At 43.8% G+C, this 21,805-nt stretch overlaps 1 protein-coding gene across 5 annotated transcripts in view; it reads left to right on the forward strand.

Annotated features, from left to right (window-relative positions):
* Window positions 1–4,475: 4,475 nt before the first annotated feature.
* Window positions 4,476–21,805, forward strand: part of RBPMS (RNA binding protein, mRNA processing factor) — a 175,757-nt gene continuing 158,427 nt past the window's right edge. For 2 of the 5 annotated variants that reach the window (XM_080658958.1, XM_080658960.1), the window contains exon 1: window positions 4,513–5,150. In XM_080658958.1, coding sequence (XP_080515084.1) covers window positions 5,085–5,150 — 66 coding nt within the window. In that variant the 5' untranslated portion in view covers window positions 4,513–5,084. Of the gene's footprint in view, window positions 5,151–21,805 lie in introns of all 5 variants that reach the window. The other 3 variants (XM_080658961.1, XM_080658957.1, XM_080658959.1) reach the window with 2 other exon arrangements.

Below are 21,805 nucleotides of genomic sequence, written 5' to 3' on the forward strand. Positions count from 1 at the left end.
TAATGCCATCACATTGCGGGTTAGGGCTTCATAATATGACTTTTGGTGGGATTCAAACATTAAGTCAATAACAGGTCTCATCTAAGGCTGCATTTAGCGAAGATCCACTTCCAAGCTTGCTCACATGGTTGTTCACAGGATTAAGTTCCTATGGGTTGTTGGACTGAAAACCCTAGTTCCTTTCTGCTCTTGGAAGGAAGCCTTCAGTATTCCTTGCCACATGGGCCTTTCCAGAGGGTAGCTCCTAGCAGCTGTCTTCCATAATAGGCAGCAAATGAGAGAGCAAGAGAGGGTGTGTAGGATAGGGACCATGTTCTCTTTGTGATCTAACCTGGACATGATATCCATCACTTTTGCCATTCTCTATTTATTAAAAGCAAATCATTAGGTCCAGCTCATACTCAGGGGAGGGGACTACACAACGGCTTGAATACCAGCAGGTAAGGATCATTGGGGGCCATTATAAAGGCTGCCTACCATAAGGTCTTGTAGCTATACCCTTGCTTTGAACTTCCTTAAGGCCATATTTCCTTGATATCACCTTGGATTTGACCTTTGCTGTTAGGTTTCTGTGACAGCAGGACCTCACTTTTAGGTATGCAATTATGTTTCAGTCATCTCTTGCTGTATAACAAAAACACCCTAAAGCTTCGTGTTTTTACAAAACAACACTCACTTTTTTGCTAACTATTTTACAACTTGGGCCAGACTCAGTGAAGACAGCTCATCCGCCTTCATGTGGCGTCAGCTGGGCAGCTAAACTAGGGCTGGATTACCCACTTCCAAGATAACTCACTGACAAGCTGGCAATTGGTACCGGCTGTCCGCCGAGAGCTCAGCTGGGGCTGTAATTCTCTTCCACGTGGGCCTCTCCACATGGCTGCGGGGGCTTCCACAAATAATTGGAGGGAAGTGATTGAATCTCAGAACTATTTAGGAGGTAAAAAGATCAGGAGGATGTTGCACAACAATGTGAATATACTTCATCCTACTGTACACTTAAAAATGGTTAAGATTGTAATGCTATGTTGTGTGTTTTTGCCACAATTAAAAAGTAATAAATAAATCAGGGGATGATGGTGACAGCCTGGAGGTGGGTGAGAGTGTGGTGAGGGAGAAAGAAACAATGTCAAGGGTGACAAAACCCAATAAAACACAGACTCTGGCCTCAAAAACTTTTTTTTTTTTTTTTGGTCCAGCAGAGGATGCAGAAGAGTTCATCACAACACATGTGGTAGATACTGTAGCTTTCTGCTGTAGCACTAACAAAGATACAAAGCCCATGCCTCAAAATAGACCTTAAAGCCTGCCATTCCCAGAGAGAATCATTTAAGACATAATTACAGGTTTAGATTTCTTAAAGCATGCCTCAAAATGAACACTGCCAGAGAAGCAGAGATGAGTAATAAAAACTACAGGTGCATACAATCTTTCCCTACCAATCCAGCATGGAACCTGGTAGGCCAGAAGCAATACGGTAGGGTGGTGGGCAGGACAGAAAGCAGATGTTTCTTGGTCATTAGCCCTATGTTTCCTAGGATATAAAGTCCCTTTGTTGTCTTATGACTTCGTGCGTCTGGAAACTATTGCTACTGCGGAGATCTCACTTTTGGAATTCTCTTTCTTTGAAGTAGTAAACAGGTAATAAAGATCATTTATATCCTGAAGGAATGTACATGCCCCTTCTCCCCCAACCCTACCACCTCCCACACAGTCAAACTCTTTCCCCACACTCATGGGGTTTTATAAATAGCCAAATTTACAGATTTTTATTGAGTTTTGTTGGCAACACGATTCTATTGTTCTTTCGATAAGCCTAAACCATTCTTAATGGAAAGGACAATATAGGAGCCCTCCTTTTACTGGCATAGTACCCCCACCCCATACACTTTTCTGAAAACACTCTCACCGTTGATTAAATAACCTAGGTCTCCCTGCTTTGTTGTGAACTGCCTGAAGCATCAGCTGACTGGCTGAGTGGTGCGATTTTATTTTTCCCTTTCTTGAAATCTCACCGGTTGTCTTATTCTGCACAAGCTCTCTATCTGGGGTCTCCCCTCTGCAAAACAACGAATAAAGATCACTACCATGAGTTTTCCTAGTGCCCTCACAGTATCTCTCCATGCTCAGATGCTTCCACGAATTCAGACCCTCCTGCCCTGTCATGGAAGAATCTAATGTCATTCAAGCCTGAAAATCAAAACTGATAAGACAATGTGTTCATTCATTAAAAAATATTGAGAGCCTACTATGTGTCAGGCACTGTATAGGTCTTGGGAACACAACAATGAGCAAGCCAAACAAGGATCCTCTCATGAAACTCATTCTTGTTTTTTGTGGTTTTTTTTATCCCAGAGATTTTTGACTTTTAACAATGGACAAAGTGCTGGCTTGGCTTAAAGACAAAAGAATCAGGTTCTCTGTTTGGAATGAAGCCACGTTTCCCTGAGTAGGGGTCGGGGAGGTTCTCCCAGCATCCTGGAATCACACACCTTCCACATACTTATAGTGAGTCTGACTGGAACCATCAATGACTAGATCAACTGTCATTTTTCTTGGGCCTTTGCCAGGCTGCAGCAACACAATGCCTTTCTGTGAAGGGTATTCAGTAAAAGGCAAGAGAGGGCAAGGCGGGGAAAGTGCTAGCATTACTGGTCAGCACAAGAGCCCAAGACCACCACTCAGCCATTGCTCGGGAACACAGTGCCCCCTCGTGGCTCCTCATATACCAGAGTGAGGAACTGGAAGTGGGAACGGCTGTCCAAGTTTCCAGATTAATTACCTCCTCTCAACTTCTATTGCTATTTGAAGACCCTGGGTTCATTTTTATCCAGGACACACCTTTCTTTTGCCAGAGAGAGAAATAACATCCTGACAGCCATTAAATCTCCGTATCAAAATCTTCAGACTCCCCTCTCCACTAAGAAAAATCCAAGTATCACTACTGGTTTTCTCTTCATTATGCTCTTAAAGCAGATATTTTCTTTGCTTTCCGCAATTTAAACCAGGATGTACGATTATGTTGCCGTGGAGTTGTTTGGGGTATCTTGTCGCCACAACACCGCTTTCAACTCCCCAACACGGAAGCCTTATCTTCAGTTCCCACCGCTGCCCTCTCCCCTCCCCAGCAGCACTCAAACCAGTTCCTAAAGACTGTCCAGTGGGGTGGGGTGGGGAGATAAACAGTGAAGTAAGCAAATAATTAGCAATGGTGATTGTTGCTGTGCTAAAGGAACAGCATGCTGGGAGAGAGAATTCCTGGGGGTGGAAAGTGAAACAGAACCTACTGCTGTATGGAGTTTTAAATGTGTGTTTGTAGCAGTCACGTTTGAAAAGCTTAAATGATACAGTATTGGTAAAGCTCTCTATGGCCCAGGAATAAATGGAACAATGTTAATAACAATGCTAACTTCCATGTATTGTAAACTTAAACTGGGTAAGAATGCGTGCTAGGTGCTATCGCTCTATCAATCAACCTATAATCTACTCTAACAGCAAACTGCCGGGAGATAAACAGAACTACACCCATCTCGCAGGTGAGGAAGGAAACTAAGCGGTCCTCCCGAGGTTGGTGCGTAAACAAGCCTCGTGCTCCGACCTCCTAGAAGGCCAGCCCTTTCTTTAAGCTGCGTTGACCTCCAGTTCGGCTTGTAGGGAGGAATGTTCCCATAGTCAACAAATATTTGCCCAGTGTCTACTATATACCTGGTAGCGTATTTTAAAGGCTGTGAGACTAAAAGATAAACAGGTTATGGTCTCGTTGTCCAGCGAGGAACTCTCAAAAAGAAAAAGACAGACAGGTTAAGCAGATAATTCCAGAACAGTCTGGTACGGGCTGCGAGGGGGATCTGCACAGGGGCCCGGGGAGCCCGGGGGAGAGCCACGGCGGCGGTGCAGGGAGGCGGCAGCGGTTTCGCGGGACCCGGCGTGGGAGGCGGCTTGAAGCTGCGCCTCAAGACGCCCATGGGCCGCCCCCGGATGTCACTCGCGTTCTCGCATCCTGTCATTTCCAGCTGCCGACTAGGAAGGGAATAAATGGGTCTAATCCGGTCCTGAAAAGGAGGGGTAGGTTAGGGGCAGGGGTAGGCTTTGGGAAAGGGGTACAGTTCCCTCGTGAGAAGCCAGCAAACAGAAGTAGCACATCACACTTCGAGGGGGGTTGCAAGGACAGGACCTGGCTCTCCGAAGCCCCACACCAAATTCACGGGCGCTGCCCCACCAGTTCACCAACTCGGGGCCCCTCACGGCCGTCGGGACGCCCAGAAACAGGCTAACCCTGAGGTTACCCTGAGGACCTGACCATCCCTCCCCTTCAGCGGCCCTAACCCTCCGACCTACCGCGGAGCCGGGGACTGGGGATCGGCCGCGTCCCCCACAGCCCGTAGCCCCTCCCCAGCTCAATTCTTTGGGCCGCGGGGCAGCCCCTCCTCTTGCGGGGGGCTTTGCCGTCCGCGTCCCGTCCCGTCCTTCTCGGCGACAGCCAACTGCCCAGCCAGGGAGGGCGGAGGCAGTAGGAGGAGAGGGAGGGGAGAAGAGAGGGGAGGGAGGAAGGCGAGAGAAAGGGAGCTGCTTGGATCCCGGACTTCCCAGAGCCTGCCTGGAGCGCGCACTCAGCGGCTCTCGGGTCCCAGCGTCCTAGCGTCCCAGCCGCGGCCCGCTCCCCGCACCTCCACCTCCTCCTCCTCTCCGGGCGCCCCTCGCCCCCGCCTTTCAGTAGCTGCTAGGCTAGGGCTGCTGCCGCCCCCAGCCCCTACTCGGCCGACCTCCCCAACTCTCTGGGGTCACTCCTGGAACGCGCGTCCTCGCCCCATCCTTTCTTCCTTCCTTCCCTCGCGCCCGCCCTCGCTCTCCGGGTCTCCCGCCCGGGTCCTGATTGTCTCGGTCCCTCCTCGGTCAGCCGGCGCCTCGCCCTGCTCGGAGTCTCCCTCGCACTTCCTGAGTCGCCGCCGCCGCCGCGCCGCTCCCGGGAGCCCGAGCCGCCGCTGCCCCGGCACAGCCCGCCGCGCCCGGGGAAGGGAAGAGTGGGCGAGCTCGCCCTCGCCCAGCCCCGCGCCCAGCCCTGCCCGGCGAGGAGGACCGGGAAGATGAACAACGGCGTCAAAGCCGAGAAGGAGAACACCCCGAACGAGGCCAACCTTCAGGAGGAAGAGGTACGGAGGGGCTCGGTGCGCTGGCGGGACGACCTGGGACACCGGCCGCGCGCGGGCTTTCTCCGAAGTGCGGGAGAGGCTGGCGGGGCGCGAGCGCCGGCCGCCTCGGTCCGGGGGCTGGGAATGGCCCCAGACTGTGGCCCCGGGAGGGTGTATCCTCGAAGAGTGTGTTTTTGTGGGTGCGTGCCTAAAATTGCGTAACTTTGAGGACTTTTCGGAGACTTTTTGTAAGCATAATGCTCAGCTTTGTTTCCCCGAGATTTTAAAAGCGGAATCGAAAACTGACTCCAGAGTGACCTCAGATCACTGGGACCCGGAGGGTCAGGACCAAGTCGTGCGCCTGGCGCGGGAAGTTGTGGGGTGTGTAGTTGTGGGGTGTGTTTGTGTATGCGGTTTAAGGAAGAACTCGGGGAAAGTTCGTCTTAAAAGATACCTTCTGTGCCCTGCCCCCTCCCTTTCAGCGTTGAAAGTTCTTGGTGAAATATCTTTCCAGCGGAGGCATTTTGGATTAATAGATAACTCCTGAGCCACATTCTTCTCTGATGAGTCAAAGACCCCGAACCTGGGTGTTTAGGTTTTGTAAATTTAGGGCGACGCGGTGCTGAGGGGTAGGGAGGAAAAAGCTTAAAACTTTACTATTCACCAAGTGATCATCGAAGCTATTTTAATAGGACTTTGACTTCTGAGCCTGAATTTCTTGTGGTGGGTCCCTAATAACAACTAAAAGGTTGCGGCTGCGCAGCGCTCCTTTGATAGAAACAAAATTCAGTAAGGGTAGGAGGGAACTCCTCAACACAGGTTTCAGAACTGTGTCCATATATTGGTGGTATCCTATTCGGTGCTTCTGTTCCTGCAGGTACGGTATCTGGGGTCCAAGAAGCAATCTGTTTCGCCTACTTTTTAAGAGCCCACCTACTTGAGTTCTTAAACATTCTAAAAAGAACTTCAGAGTGCGTGTAGATGCAAGCAAGTATGCATCTAGATATGACCTGTAAAGCATACTTACAGGTATTCATCCGAATAGATAAGGTTAACAGAAACAGATTCTAAACTTCTAAAGTTTTTAGGGTGTTAAGATTATTACTGAGATACTGTGTTGTGTGTAATCTAAAATTCTGATAGTGAAGTCAAACTTTGTGGAGGATTTAATAAATACATATAAGCCATCAGCACATTGTCCACTTGTAAAATGGGACATATTTAAATGGGGAAGATAGAGGAGAGACCTAAGAGTATGCAAACTTATATGGTAGTGTGACCTAAGTGAATTGCTGCAAGCCAAAACTTGACTTCTCAATGGAGGAAATTGCCTATTTGATTATAAACTGTTAATTTGAAAAGTGTTTCCATTTTTGTTTTTAACTACAAGTGAAGCAATAGTATAGACATTTTCTTTTTCAAAGAGATGAAGATTCACATTTTAAAGTTCCACTTTTTATTGAACCTTACTGGGTTGCTTTGCTATTTATTTTCCCTACCTTTGAAGTAAAATTTAAGAAACAATGACAAGTTTGCCTTTTTTTAGAATTGCTACATTTAACTAATTCACCTAACACATCATGGTAATACTTGCTTCAGAAACCTTTCTATTTCAATTAGGTTGGCAGTCTTTTTACTTCTAAGGGTGGAGCTATATTGTATGAAACCATCTTTCTGTGTGTTCATACAATTGAGAAAACTTGTAAATGGGAAATAGTTAAATCAGGCAAACCTGATTTATTTATTGCTTTTGGTGTAGGTAGCAAAAGAGGTTTGCATATTCCCAATCATAACCTACTTAACTTGATAAAATTAGAGAAAAGTCACATTTTTCTGCTTGACCTTTCTCAGTCTAACTCTAACCGCTGACAGTACTTGAGGTGTTATACCTGTGAGGTTGTGTCCAATTAGAATCACAGGCGATCACAGTACAGTCACTGCCTTTTATCTGTCCTGTTGCCCTGACTGTTCCTTTTCAGGTGGGAATGGCATGTGGCTCAAGGAAGTGTCCGTAGTCTTAGCAAGGTATTTGTTATTTTTAAAATAAGAGGACGGTTAGGACGATTTTAGAACCCAAGTTGTACAAGAGAGAGTGTTTATAACGTTAAAATTTCAGGAAAAGTAAGTTGGCCTGAATGATCCAGGTAATTTTGCCCTAATTCCCTGGTTTGGGTTTATGTTTTGATTTGGAAAAACTCCTAACCTCTTTTGTCTAACCCTGAAAGCCACAAGTAAAATAAATATGGTTTTTAGTGAGTCCCATTAATGTGCTCAGCATTATACAAAACCACCACACTGGATCCTTTTCCCGCCCACCCAGCAATCAGCAATTTGTCCTCAAACCCATTTAAAGTCTTAGCTGAGGACTCCAGTAAACAGCACACACAAACAAAATGTATATACACATAATGGCAAGAAAGGAAAAAATGTGTCTTGTTGTAGTTTCTGGTGGTGATTGAATTGAGGGGGAAAAGAGTCCAATCAAGAGAAAATAGTTTATTTCATAGATCATCAGGGTAATTTACCCTCTCTGAGCCACATTATAGAATCCAAGTAATTTTTTCCTTATTTTAAAAATAAGTTCCTTTTATCTTCCTGGACATTTTATCCCAGCTTCTAGAGCTTACACTGAAATAACTGATGCAAAAACACTTACTGGGTTACAACAGTATAGATTGAGCAGTCTAGGATTTAGGAGAATTTTTTGCAGCTTTTTAAGTTTGGAAGTTTTTTTAGAACTTGGGCAGGACATAGACTTCTGCTTTGGATAATATTTAAAAAAGTAATTTTAAGATTTGGCTAGCCAACTGTGTAAGAGATAACACATCTGGCTATACATGTGTATTGCTATGCAAGTTGTTCTTGTCAAGGAAAACCGGTTGTCAAAATCTTTCTGGGATCTGAGAGTTATAAGGCTTATGTATAGGGTATTAGATTATTTCTTACATCATTATTCAATTAACAAAATAATTCTTAGAATTTGCCTCTAATTTTGGACTAGGCAGTATTCTCTGAAACACTTTTGGTAGTTTACACTTAATCAGACTTTATTAATAGATAAGTAATGACTTAAACTTATTTATAAGTTGTTTTAAATTTGAGCTCTTTTAAAATCTAGTAGGTAGAAATAATGTCTTTTTGGTCACTGAATTTTCAAAATAGGAATTTCTTTTTGGGAAATAAGCTTAATATATAATTTGGTTTTATTTTTACTTTTATCTGTGTCACTGGGTACTTTTTAGGCTGATTACAGATTATTTTTTAAAGTGTTTTATTATGTTGAGGTGCTGGTGTTAGAGTAATTTCTCCCTAAATTCCATTGACTGAATTTTCTTGTACTTAAATCTAAAAAAGCAAAGAACGTGGCAGTGTTGGAATGCTGATCAAAAAGATGTTTGGCAGATGTTGGGCAGAAATCACGTAGTAAAGTCAGTTTTTCAGAAGTTAATACAGATCTTTACCTCACATTCCTTCTTTTAAAGTGGTTAGTAATTTTGCCAAAATATCAGGGTCACGAAGAAAATTGTTTCTTGTAATTGGCACAGAGAAAGGGTACCATGTCAATTGGGTGTGGCAACCTCAGGTTTTCATTGAGTGTTAAGATTCATCTATATTATGACTTGGGAAAAGTACAGAATGGTTTTATACAATTTAAACAATCTGGAGTTTCTGTTACTCCAAATCAAATCTAATACAATAAACGTATACTTCAGTCATAGGATAGATTTGGTGACAAGTGTGTTGGATGGAAATGTGGTGACTTCATAGTAAAATGGTGTTGCAAGACAAGACCACTGGCAACATGGCATGCGCTTTTGTTATTTTCCCAGTGGTGGTTTTTCCCTGATAAACCCTCGTGTTCATGTGCAGGCTTCTTTGTTTCCAATGGCATTTGTTTATGGGATAGATAGTTTGGCTAGGACAAAAGTGATCAGTGTTGGGATGGGGAAGAAAAAAATATTTTGGGGACTAAACCAACAGAAATGTATTTCCTCCCAGTTCTGGAGGTCAGAAATTTTAGAAGCAATGTGTCCACATTGTCACACTCCCTTCTGAAGGCTACCTGGGAGACTCTGATTTTGTCTCTTCCTGCTTCTGACTACATTTTAAATGAGGGGATAATCCTCAATGTTATAACATTAAATGAAGAGAAAAGATTTTTAATGTCTATACCATATGATGCCAGTTCTTTAAAAAAATACATATGTCAAATACTAGTAAAAATTATCAGATTGGTGGATTATAGATCATTTTTATTTATTTACTTTCTGATGTTTTTCTGTGCTTTCTGGATTTTCTAAAATGAACACATGAACAAAAACAACATCTTTTGCTTTGTAGATGTCATTACATTTCTTTGCACTTTCTGTAGGTGTCACGAAACCATTGGGCTGGTTACGTTCTTTTTGTTCACAAGCGTGGCTGTAGGAATCGGACCTCTTCTATTCTCCTAGCCCAGTGGTCGGCAAACAGCTGCTCGCGAGCCACATGCGGCTCTTTGGCCCCTTGAGTGTGGCTCTTCCACAAAATACCACAACCTGGGCGAGTCTATTTTGAAGAAGTGGCATTAGAAGAAGTTTAAGTTTAAAAAATTTGGCTCTCAAAAGAAATTTCAATCGTTGTACTGTTGATATTTGGCTCTGTTGATTAATGAGTTTGCCGACCACTGTCCTAGCCCAGGTTCATTCCCCTCATTCCTTCCTAAGTCTTAGCCCAGTGGTCGGCAAACTCATTAGTCAACAGAGCCAAATATCAACAGTACAACGATTGAAATTTCTTTTGAGAGCCAAATTTTTTAAACTTCTTCTAACGCCACTTCTTCAAAATAGACTCACCCAGGCCGTGGTATTTTGTGGAAGAGCCACACTCAAGGGGCCAAAGAGCCGCCTGTGGCTCGCGAGCAGCAGTTTGCTGACCACTGTCCTAGCCTTTCTTCACAATGTTTCTCACTTACTCCTTTATCCAGGCTCATTTCCTGGCCTTAGCAGCTCTGTTCTCATATGTTTTCTCAATCCATTCCTACACCCTATTGTAGTGTCCCTCTGACTCCCTCAGCCTCAACGCCTTCAGCGCTGCTCTGTTCTCCACACAATAAGATCCAAACTTGACAAAATTGCCTGAACATACTCTGCAAACCACTGGTTTCACCCACTGTTTCCCCTCTTGATTTTGCCTGAACTGCTTTCAAGTTTCAGCCTTCATTTTTGCATAGTCCCATCACTCAATCCCAAAGAGATGATTTTCCTCAGAATTCCAGTTACCTCTGTTTAGCTTTCTGTTATCTTCATTTAACTCCTGAGTCATTACCTTCTTTCCTGTAGTTTTTTTTTTAAAAAAGATCAATGACATCTTATCACAGGATTCCCAACACTCAACACCTACCCATGGATAGTACCCCAGCACCAGCGAAGTACCACACACAGTTGCAAGCTAAACACACACACACACACACACACACACACACACACTTCTTTATACATGCATAACTTATAAAATAGCCCTATTGGTAGGATTGGTGATGATGACCTTGTATAGGTAAGCTGTTAAAAAGCAGCCACTGTTTATGTTTGAGATCCCTTGCCCACAGTCACGGATGGATCAGCTGGGAAATTAACTTCCTCCACCTGCCATGAATATCTTCCATTTCAGTTCACAGGTGAGCATGCCTGGTCCATCCAACAGCCACCGCCAGTGTGGGCCCGCTCATTCCGAGGTGCATTTGGGTTTCACCATTAGAATTTGGTTTCTGCTGCGGAACTCTCTTTGATCTTTGGACATGGGCTTCTCGAAGCCTTGCTGGAAGAGCACAGAGCTCCCCGAGTTCCCAAACAAGCCTGCCCTGTGTGACAGCCACTTCGGAATGTTTGTGTTCAGTTTCACTTGGCACCTTAGTGTCTGCCTGGGGATGGGAAAGGGAATGCAAATGTTCCTCTTGAACAGTGCTTGCTTTGGTCAAAGAAAAAACTTAGGAAGGAATGAGGGGAATGAACCTTAATAATAGCTGTAGCAAAAGTGTCTGCATGACTCTGGGCTTGAGGCCATGCAGGACGGACCTGACCGGATATTTAAATTGATGCTGTGTGTCAGTATCAGAATACCATCCCTGATGGGGATGAGTCTGTTTGATGTCGGGATAACTTGGGTATGACTCTTTAATGTGTATTGGAAGACTATTTTAAACAACTTCAGTGTATTGTGTGTGTTTGGGGTGGGGAGTGCTTGACTGCATATAAAACCAATACACATCTTTGAGTTTATCAGAATACAGTTGCCCAGTTTGTCATGTTTATGATAGCAGAAACAAGAAAATACTGGAATATTTGATCCTATGAAATTTTCAGAACTCTTTTAATCCATTCACCCACAAAATGGTTAACTTTCGAATATTTACTATGTGTCAAGTAATGGCCAAGCAATTGATGTGTATTAACATTGTTTCATCCTCACAACAAGTTGATGTGGGTACTGCCATTATGATGAACCTCATTTTATAGGGAGCCACTGAGAGGCTGAGTAACGGGGGTGATGTGCAGATTCTGGGGGTGCCCAGGCCTCTGAGAGGTAATCCTCCCAGGGGTGACTGCCCTGTGTAAACAGACAGGTATAATAAAGCACATGTTAAAGCAGAACACAGTGCACACTGCACGGAGGAGAAGGTGGTGGAGCTGTGTCAAGGAGAGGGTGGTGGAGCTGTGTCAAGGAGAGGGTGGTGGAGCGGTGTCAAGGAGAGGGTGGTGGAGCTGTGTCAAGGAGAGGGTGGTGGAGCGGTGTCAAGGAGAGGGTGATGGAGCTGTGTCAAGGAGAGGGTGGTGGAGCTGTGTCAAGGAGAGGGTGGTGGAGCTGTGTCAAGGAGAGCTTTGACAAGAGGTGACAGTTGAGCTATGTCTCAAAGATTTAGTCAGATGAGGAAAGGGTTGAGACAGTGGGAGAAAGATTGGCCTATATAAAAATACAGGGGCTTTTTAGAAAGGACCCCTTTTGGAGACAGCAAGCAAGGCCCGCAGGAGAGGAAGGGAGAGTCTGGGGAGGCTTCAGAGGGGAGAGGATGGAGGAGCTGGCCTTTCATTCCCGGGAGTCAGACTTTATCTTGTGATGGGATCTGGGCTGCTGTGTAGTAGAGACCTGGCATTCTGGAACGTTCCAGCGGGAAAGGGGATGCAGCAAGTTTTGGAGTGGCCACTGAACCAGAGACACAGAGGTGTTCAGGGGCTTCAACAACTGTCAGATTCACGGAAGAGACGAGCTGCATCTGGGAAGCCTCTTGGGTTTCCCCAGTGGACAACTAGCTAAAATAGTGGCTGTATTTGTAGAAATAGAAAATAGGGAGGCTGAAAGGGGCAGAAAAGGAGGCAAGTAGGTGATGAAGATGTTGGTTTGGAGATGCAGAGATTTGATTTTGAAAAGCGATTTTCAGAACAGTTCAAGAACCGGTGGGCAATGTGAGTGCGAGTGCCCAGAAAATTGAAGAGAGATGCCAGGACTCTGTTTTCTAGGAAGCCCGTGTAAGTAGGCAACAAAAGAGAAATAAATTTTACTTAAGTTTTTATCTATGCAAAAAAGTGTTTGGGGAGCCAAAACCGGTTTGGCTCAGTGGAGAGAGCGTCAGCCTGTGGACTGAAGGGTCCCGGGTTCGGTTCCGGTCAAGGGCATGTGCCTTGGTTGCGGGCACATCCCCGGTGGGAGGTGTGCAGGAGGCAGCTGATCGATGTTTCTCTCTCATCGATGTTTCTAACTCTCTATCCCTCTCCCTTCCTCTCTGTGAAAAATCAATAAAATATATTTTAAAAAAAAAAAGTGTTTGGGGAGAGGGGGAGAACTTGGGGAAAATTAAAGCAAAAATGTTAAAGCACTCTGTAATGTAGAAATATAAAAATGTATTACGTATAGTCTGCCTAATTATCACCTAGTAGTGTTTGGTATACTGAATCCATTTGAAAGCCTGAATAGGGAGGAGCTTAGAAAAATCTAGGTATCTATAGTATTTCTCATACACTTTTTTTTTTTTGCTTTCATCCACAGTCAATGGAAATTGTTCTCTAAAATTTGCAGTGAACTCCCAAGCTTTCACACTTCCTCCCTACCACCCCCCACCCCCACCCGCCAACACACACACCCTGTGCCTAGAAGGGAAGGTCAAGCTACCAAAACATTTGTAGGTGGGCTTGGAAAGTACAGGTAGATGGACAGCTTGGAGAGTCTTGAGTGTTTTTCTAAGAAAAAAATTTCCCCGAGTTGCTTTGTTCTTTTTTGACTTCATTTGGGGGAGGAGAAGGTGAAATAGCAAAATGAGCCTTTGGCCAGAGGCCTAAGTCGTCTATTCTGTGGGCCACATTTTCCATGTGCTGCCTTTTCTGCTTTCGGCTAAGGGTCTGCGGGTGGAGAAAGAAAAGAGAGCCTGGGAATTGAAGACAACAACCTGCCTGCATTTGTGTTTCTCATAGGTTTTAACTCCACTGTAACCATTATGATGCATATTATGTAGAATAGTGGAGAAAAAGGAAATAGCAGTAGTAAATGCCAATCACACCAGGAAGATGAGCTCAAAATTCCGGGCTGTAATACAGCATTGTTATACAAATGTAAATGCTAAGGGCAATAACCGTAGCCGCCTTGCTCCATCCTCCCAGCCCCTTGGATTTGACAAAGGTGCGAGAAATCTGGGTGTCTCAAAATTGGGGTGCATCTCAGCAACCTTTGAAAACAAGTGGGAGGCCAGTTTCTACTTTGAATTAACCTTTATTTCTCATGAGTTGATTTTTAAATGACATTCCTTTTGCTCTTCCTGAATTATGTCACCAGGTAGGTATGCTGGCAGGTGGCCAACATTATTCTAAGAGAAATCTCAAAGATTAAAAAACAATGTTTTTCCTGGAACCCCCAGGATCCAGTTTTGTGAAAATCTCTCCTATGTTCACCTAGAGGATGGATAGTTGGGGCCTCAAGAGAGAAGGTACTGCATAGAAAGTGCTATCTTATTACAGAAGTACCGGAATATCCTTTGTGCTAGCAGGGGAAGTGCTGCAACAGTGTAATTACTTTCCCCAGCATGTGTGATTTACAGGACTTAAAATGTGTGAGTTTCCAAAGAGGCATCTGTTTTTCAATACAGTATCCCTCTAAGCCAGCAGGAAGTGTTTTGGGGTTGAGGGGAGGGACGGTCGGACCCGGACACACACACACACACAGACACACACACGCTCTCATACTCTCTTCCGTCCTGTGCCTGCCCAGGGATGCAGGGTGACAGAGGACTGAAAACATGGTTAATTGCCTCTGCCCAGGGCCTTGCTAATCAGTAGAAAGAACCAGGAGCGGCCTGAGTCCGGCCAGCCACTGCTAGGCCAAATCGTTGTGTTCCTATTCTGCCTTCTCCCCTCTCTACTTTCAAAACCCAGTTCCTCCTTTTCCAGGGTCTTGAAACATTTTCCCATTAATGAGCAAAAGACTTGTTAGAGCTAACTAATGCCAAGACCATTTTTGTTGCTCAGATTTTCTTTTCAGTCCCACTTAATGTGTAAGAAAATTAATTGAAGGGAGAGTTGAAGATCAGGTACATATCCAAATACAATCAGATTTGTAAAAGCGTTCGTGGATTTTTATGTTTTGCACATTCATTCATTAAGCATTTACTGAGGAGTGTCTACTCTGTTTTAAACATTGTACTTTAACCACATGAAGTGCTATCATCTCATGGTTAGGGGTAAGAAAACTGAGGCTCTGAGATAAGTCATTTGTCTAAGGTTTTACAGCTGGTGGATAGAAGCTTAAAATTTCTCCAGTGGTGCATGTGACCGGGCACTGCTGGTCTCTGACCTCATCTTCCAGGAATCACAGACGCCTTCATTATGCTTCGGCTGCTTGGGCCTTATTTAGGTCCCTCCAACTTGCCAAACTTGTTTCTGCCTCAGGGCCTTTGTGCTCGCTATTCTACCCTACACCCAGATGTTTACAGGGCAGCCTCTTCCTTGTCATTCATTCGGATCTCACTTCAGATGTTACCCAGAGAGACCTTTGACCTCCAAATTTAAAGTAGCCCCACTTTCCAAACCACTATTACATCCCTCCTCTTTCTTTTTCCGGATAGTACTTCTTAGTCACTGACATTACCTGTGTACTCATTTGTCTTACACTCCTGGAATGTGACTCTGTGGCCGAAGGGACCTCTGTCTTAAGGCCCTTTAACCTCCAATACCTGAAACTGCTAGATAATTAAAAAAAAAACAAAAAAAAAACTAGAATACAAACCAACCTGTCAAACTCAAGCCTGTACAATACACCACAGCATCATAAACCTTTTTCCAGCAGTTTTTAGATTAAATTTTAATTAATACTGCCTTCAAGGTGAGCATTTCTGGATCCCCATCTCCACTTAATGACATCAGAAAGTATAATTATCACAGCTTTTAGACCAGAAATTTGGGAGGGTAAGTAATAGATCCCTTGTGGAGGAAGGGGGTCGCTTAGGGGTTATGCACAGTTTTTTACACATCAAGGAATCTTCCTTCCCTTTGCCCAGTTAGAATGGAGACCTGGTACATAATTTCACGGAGCCAGGAGTGAAATGTGGGCCTGGAACGGGGTGAGGAGTAAAAGTAGGCAAGGTGACTTTGATTCCTGTTTTGCAGATGTGACTGCTGGGTTGCGAAGGGTTAATGTTAGTAACCCAGGTGGAATTGATTTGGAGATAGACTTTAACACACTCTGTCCTATGATTTAGTCTAGCCTCAAGCTCAACAGTGTTTTCTCTCCCTCCGTTTGCCTACAAAGTAGAAAGGCATGTAGCTCAGGATAATGTAGGCTTTAGCTGGACAAATCCAGCCCTCAAGCACCTGTATGGGTAGCCTGGAGGGAGCGTCTAACCTGGGTTTTGTGAGCTTTATGGAGGCACCTCACAGGCACAGTTCTCACTCACTGGGCAGGCCCACAGACTCAGGAGCCGTTGGTATTCGTTGTAAAGCAGAACCGATAACATTTCAGGATGAAAGAAATGTAAGTCTCTATGCCTTTGGTCATTGGACTGCCTGTTAGTTGAGCACACTAATGCACTCATGGAAACGCAGGCCATTGGATAAGCCTCATTTGTGACATTCATGTCACAATACATGACCTTGAGCAAACTTTTTAAACCTCACGGTCATCCATTGTCTGAGAGTGTTAGAACCAATGGCACATAAATCCTTACATTAGTTAGTTCTTGACCAAATCATCAATACTCTTCATTCGTTTTTTTAAATTGTTTTCTTACTGTTCTCTCTCCCTTTCTCAGGGACTCAGGACAAGTCATTTCAGCTGTTTTGTCTTTGACAAGTCAGTGAAGCCTCTGTTTCCTAAACTAAAATGTAGGGATTGGACAGACAAGGCCTGCTGTGCGTGAAAACTAACTTCCTTCCATTGCCCACTTATTCCACTTCCCATTCCCCGAGGTGATTCTGAGCACACCGGCCAGCATCCACCTGGGCGGAGGGATAGGCTGTTTGGAGGGGAATGGTGTGAAGCCTGAACTTTGTTTTGTTTTTTACTAAGTCAGTGCCTCTCCTTGAGAATTGGGTAGGAGTTTCTGGGTGTGCACTAAGGGCAGGAAATGACCGTCGCTAAACAAAGGGATTCTTTAAATCCCATCCTGCATCTTTGTGTTTTGAGGAGGATTATGCAGAGAACCAGAGCTAGGAGATTAATCTCTGCTTTAGCCATTCTGATGGGGGAGGAGACAGAGGAGAAGATTCCTTCCCTGCCTTTTCTCCCAAGGGCCCAAAGGCCAGGCAGGGCCAACCGTGAGCACCAGGGAAGTTCTTCAGGAGGGTGTTAACCCCAAAAAGGCAAGAAGGGGCCAGGTTGGGCAGAATTATACCCACTGTGACATTTAGCTTTAACCTTGGCTTTCAGACTTTGCTTGAAAAACCCATCACCAGCAAAATGCAGAAATATGGAATGGAGGGAGGAGGAGATTTTGTATGATCTGTTTCTCCATAAGTAAAAAAATGGGGCGTTGTGATTTGCTAATAAATACCCTATAAATAAATCAAAGATTAAAAAAACTGTGTTAACTACTGTCTTTATTTTTCTAAATCTCAACAGACAACCTGGATAGTAGGAGTGACTTCTGCCTCCTCCTTCTCTCCTAAGTGGTGCATGTGACCTGGTGCTGGGGTGGGGTGGGGGGTGGGGGGGTTGGGGGGGAGGAGGTGTTCATAATCATGTGGGATAGCTGGCCCAGATGAAGTGCCAGGCCTCGCCCCAACTTAGGGGATAACTTCCTGTCTTCACTTGGAAGTGACTGGTCTCTGTATCCGTCTTTGTACAGCAGGATCCTGAATTTACGTATATTGCTAGGGAAGTAGTTGTCCTATCAAATTTACTTTGCCTTTACAAATTCTTGCTGACTTGCACCAAAGAACAGCTCTTCTGGGCACACCATTCCTACCTGCACTCCAGGAATATAAATCTTCCCACTAATAATTAGAAATACACATTTTGTTGAAAACGGTTTTGTGATTTACCTACGTTTTCAGAACTCTTGAAAAGACAAACATCTTCTCAAAGAAAACACATGATTACACCACTATTTTTAGGCTTTACATTGTAACTACAATTTCACAAAGGCCTGCTGATGTATCTGTTGGATACTAAGAAGTCAGTTTATTTACTTCACAGCACCAACTACTGAACAGAGGAAGATTAAAGCTGATGCTCAGATCCCAGCATGTGCATTAAATGTCGTGGAAGACTGTACTTTAAATATGCCTTATTGTTTAAAAGAGATGTGATCATTGATAATTCCAAGGTGTCCAGGGAAAAATTATTCTCATTGAAAATTCCAGTGTCCGACGTGTTGGTAGATTTTCTCATTTTCATGCCACATAAACTTTTGAGAAAGGTTACTGTTGTCGTGTTATTAATTTACAGATGTTGAAATAGACATTGATTAAGATTTGTTTGGAGGCTTACTAGTATATACAGTATACATTTGGCCTACGTTTTCCATTTAGGGTATCAGTTGTTTCCCAGTTATTATCTATGTAACACCACTTGAATTTTTATAGAGAAAATAAAACACGAGTGATAAGCTCAACATTAAGCTGCTTAGAACTGTGCAATATATGGCACTAAAATGGTTTGCATTGATAATCGTTTCTGCCTCAGCCTTCCAAGCATTCCCAATTGTCATGTTGTCTGTAGGTTCGTTTGTGGTTTTGATGGGTTTAGGAATGGAGTGTGTCTGGTTTTATTGGGTGGAAGAGCAGCTTTTGCCTATAGCTCTTCACATTCGTGCAACTACTGGTAAACCTTGAATCCCAGTGAAAATGTCCTGGTCAGAAATGTTTGTCCATTCTCTTCGTGTTCTTAGATCAAAGGGAAGCATCTTGCCCTTTGCAAGACCCGCATCTGTTGCCATTTGGTCATAGTGCACCCAACCTACTGACTCCTCTATCTTCAAAACAAAAAACAAGTCAGTGGGGAGGGAGCAAAGCTTCAAAAGTGCTTGTGGGGCTTGGAATATTATGAGTTTCTGGTTTGGCAAATATACTGGGAGAAGTTTTAACCATTAACTGTCTCTTCCTTTCCCTTTCAAAACACCCCAAAGGCCTTTCATCAACCAAAAAATTGCTCTTATTTCTCTTGTTGTAAATCATGGGTCATGATTATACAGAGAAATCCTACTGGTGTGAGTTCATCCTAAAGTTAACTACAAAGGGTTGTTTTTCCTTATTCACTGAGGAGGTCAGTCCAGGTGTAACTTGGGTGCCGCTCGGCGCAGGAGACCCAGGCATAGAAATCCAGCTGTTTGATCTGGGTCCCCCCTCTCACTCCAGTGCTCTCCGAAATCTCTCCACAAACCTAATAAGCATTATATTTTTCAAATTGAATTTGCAATCATGTTGCTTGGGAAGCCTGCCATAAATACCTCACCTTCCTTCCTACCCCTAATGGATGAATTTGCAGTCATATGAATTAGGAAATTTCTCATATAGAGATGGGATAGAGGAATATTGTAAGGTCCTGAGGTGGTTTCCCTTTATTTGAAGCTCTGGGATAGTAACACAGTTTTTGGTAGTTGCTGTCACTGGGCATTGCTCACTCCTGTAGCAGGGGCTGCAGCACAGACTCCTTGTGCAGCAGAGATGATCTCTTGGGAGATTTTTGCATATTTTACATCCTGTTTTGCACTCAAGTCTGTGGGTCATTTCTCCCAGAGTTTCTCAAAGGAAGGGTAGTAACGTATTCTATTTTAGAGATTAAAAGAAAATAATAAATCCATTGGATTTTTAATTTATTTGTTTTTTAGGATTGAGACTACCAAAATTCACAGGCCATTTGTTTACCTAATTGGATCACATTGTGCCCAAGTTTCTTTTCACTTTCGTGTGTGTGTGTGTGTGTGTGTGTGTGTGTTTTGTGTGTTTTTTTCAAAACAAAATCTTTTTTTTCCTTTTTGGCAAATAAGTCCACTTACATTAATTCTCCTCCCTCTCTTTCCCTCTCCCCCCAGAAAAAAGAGGTAAACAAAACTTAAATATACAGTTCTACAATTCCTTTCTTCACAACCAATGTTAACACTGGTATGTATCTTTTTAAAGTCCTTTTCTCTGTGTACATACGCACACAAACACCCACCCCTCTATTTTAACAAAGATGAGCTTGTGCTATGATAATGTTTACATTTGACTTTTTTTCGGTTGACAATGTTATGAACATCTTTGCGTGACAGTGGATATTATTGATTGTGTAGCTTGTTTCCAGCTTTGTGATATATAAACAGTGCCTGTACATCCTTCTAGCTAAATCCGTGTGTGCACCATAGTGATTTCCTCTGCTTAAACTTTTAGAAGTGGAATTTCTGGGTCAAAGGGCATACATTCTTTCTTAAGGCAGAAGCTGTTTATTGCCAAATCTTCTGTAGAAGCACTGTACTAACTTAACTCCCACCAACAGCTTCAGCAGGCCCGTTTCCCTCCATCCCCTGACACTGCAGTTTAAACAATATTTCAGGGGTTGCTCTTCACTGTGGAGTTGTTCCATTTGTATGCTGTCTGTGATTCAGAATTAATATCCCCGTCTGATCTGTACAACATCTGGATCTGACGTGTTGACTTTTTTAAAATCCTATTTGAAGACATTGTCCAATTGTTTCAGGTACTGCTGTAGGTGCCAGTTGTTTGGCGGGTAATTTCTGGAGTTGTCATTCCTGAGTTCACTGAACATGAAAGTGTTGATTTTGTGATCTTGTACATTAAGTCCTTGATAGATATTGCTGGCTATACACGTCACGACTGGCGATGACCAGTACCTTGGGTGTTGTGTGTGCATGTACAGCATTTCATCGAGGCAGTTCCAGCATTTGTCAGGGGAGCTACCAACACTAACTATTGTCAGATTCAGTCCCATTTCAGAGATGTTACATTTTGGGAACGTGTCAGAACTGCTGGATATGTCCTTACCTCTCCACTTTTCTGGTCACTGCTTGGCTTGTTCTTGAGATGAGGGTAGAGACTCTTAGACACGTGGGTCAGTTGGACATAAGTTTTGGTGGACAGCTAGCCATTTACATCCCTGGAAGGAACTTGTATGGGTACAGTTAAAACAAAGGTGTGGACCCTGCAGTGCAATACCAGTGAAAATGTTTCTTCTCCTCCCCAGTAAATGGAGGAGGAGGGCTGCAGCTCCAGTGTAGGAGCTGCCAAAAGTGTTCTTGTGTCTGAACAGCGGACTGTTGGGGCATTCTCATCCTCCCCCAAGGGGCTTTTCACTGTGAATGCCCACAACATACCAAGAGCCAAAGACTGTCTGAGGAGTGGAGCTAAGGTCTCCCCATGTGGGCAGGGCAATCACCATTAACCCCAGCCCTCAAGGCCTCCTTAATTGTTAACAGAACATTCCTGCAGAGCACACACCCTCCACAAAGCCTACACACATGTTCTGAGAGTGTGACTCTAGGAAGTGAGCAGATGTAATAGAAAACCTCAGTCTTGACTCATCCTGACTGTTGCATATGATTGGAATTTGCATCTCATTTAGTGTTTAACAAGGTAAATTTCCATTGAGGTCATGAAATAATATCGAATTTATATGCACACTAGTGGCCCGGTGCACAAATCTGTGCACATTGAAAGGAAATTGATTAGAAGAAATATTTTAATATTGCTATTCGCCCTTTCTCTATAATAGAAGTGTCAACCAAATTCACAGTCGTCAATAACAGATCAAAACACACGTGTGTGATTGGCACCGGCGAGAGCTTTATATGTATCGCACATGCCCGAATCAACTTAGCCTTTTATAGATATAGAACAAACTTGCTTAATTAGACCTGCTTTCTGATTTAGCTAAACTTTTTCCAGCCCAGTGAAGCACCCCAACTTCTCTTTCAGGTAATTGTCAGCAACACAGCAGTAAATACCAACACAAAGCACATTATTATTGTAGATCACGCAGGGAGAACAAAGGTGAAATATTTAACTGTAGCAGTGTTTGACTATATTCTGCGCAGTGAGAAAACCTGAAGTCATTTTCAAGGTCGACTATTTCTTTCTTCTTTTCAGTCGGGTCAAGTTTCTAAGCTTTCTAAATCTCCATTTCTGGCTAATGAAAAGAAAATAGGATTCCATCGAGTCTCCTATCCAGAACTTCTGTGAGGATCAAATGAGATGAGGCGCGGGAAAACGCTTCACAGACATTTG

This window comes from Plecotus auritus (assembly GCF_963455305.1).
Source record: "Plecotus auritus genome assembly, chromosome: 3".
Classification (NCBI taxonomy): Eukaryota; Metazoa; Chordata; class Mammalia; order Chiroptera; family Vespertilionidae; genus Plecotus; species Plecotus auritus.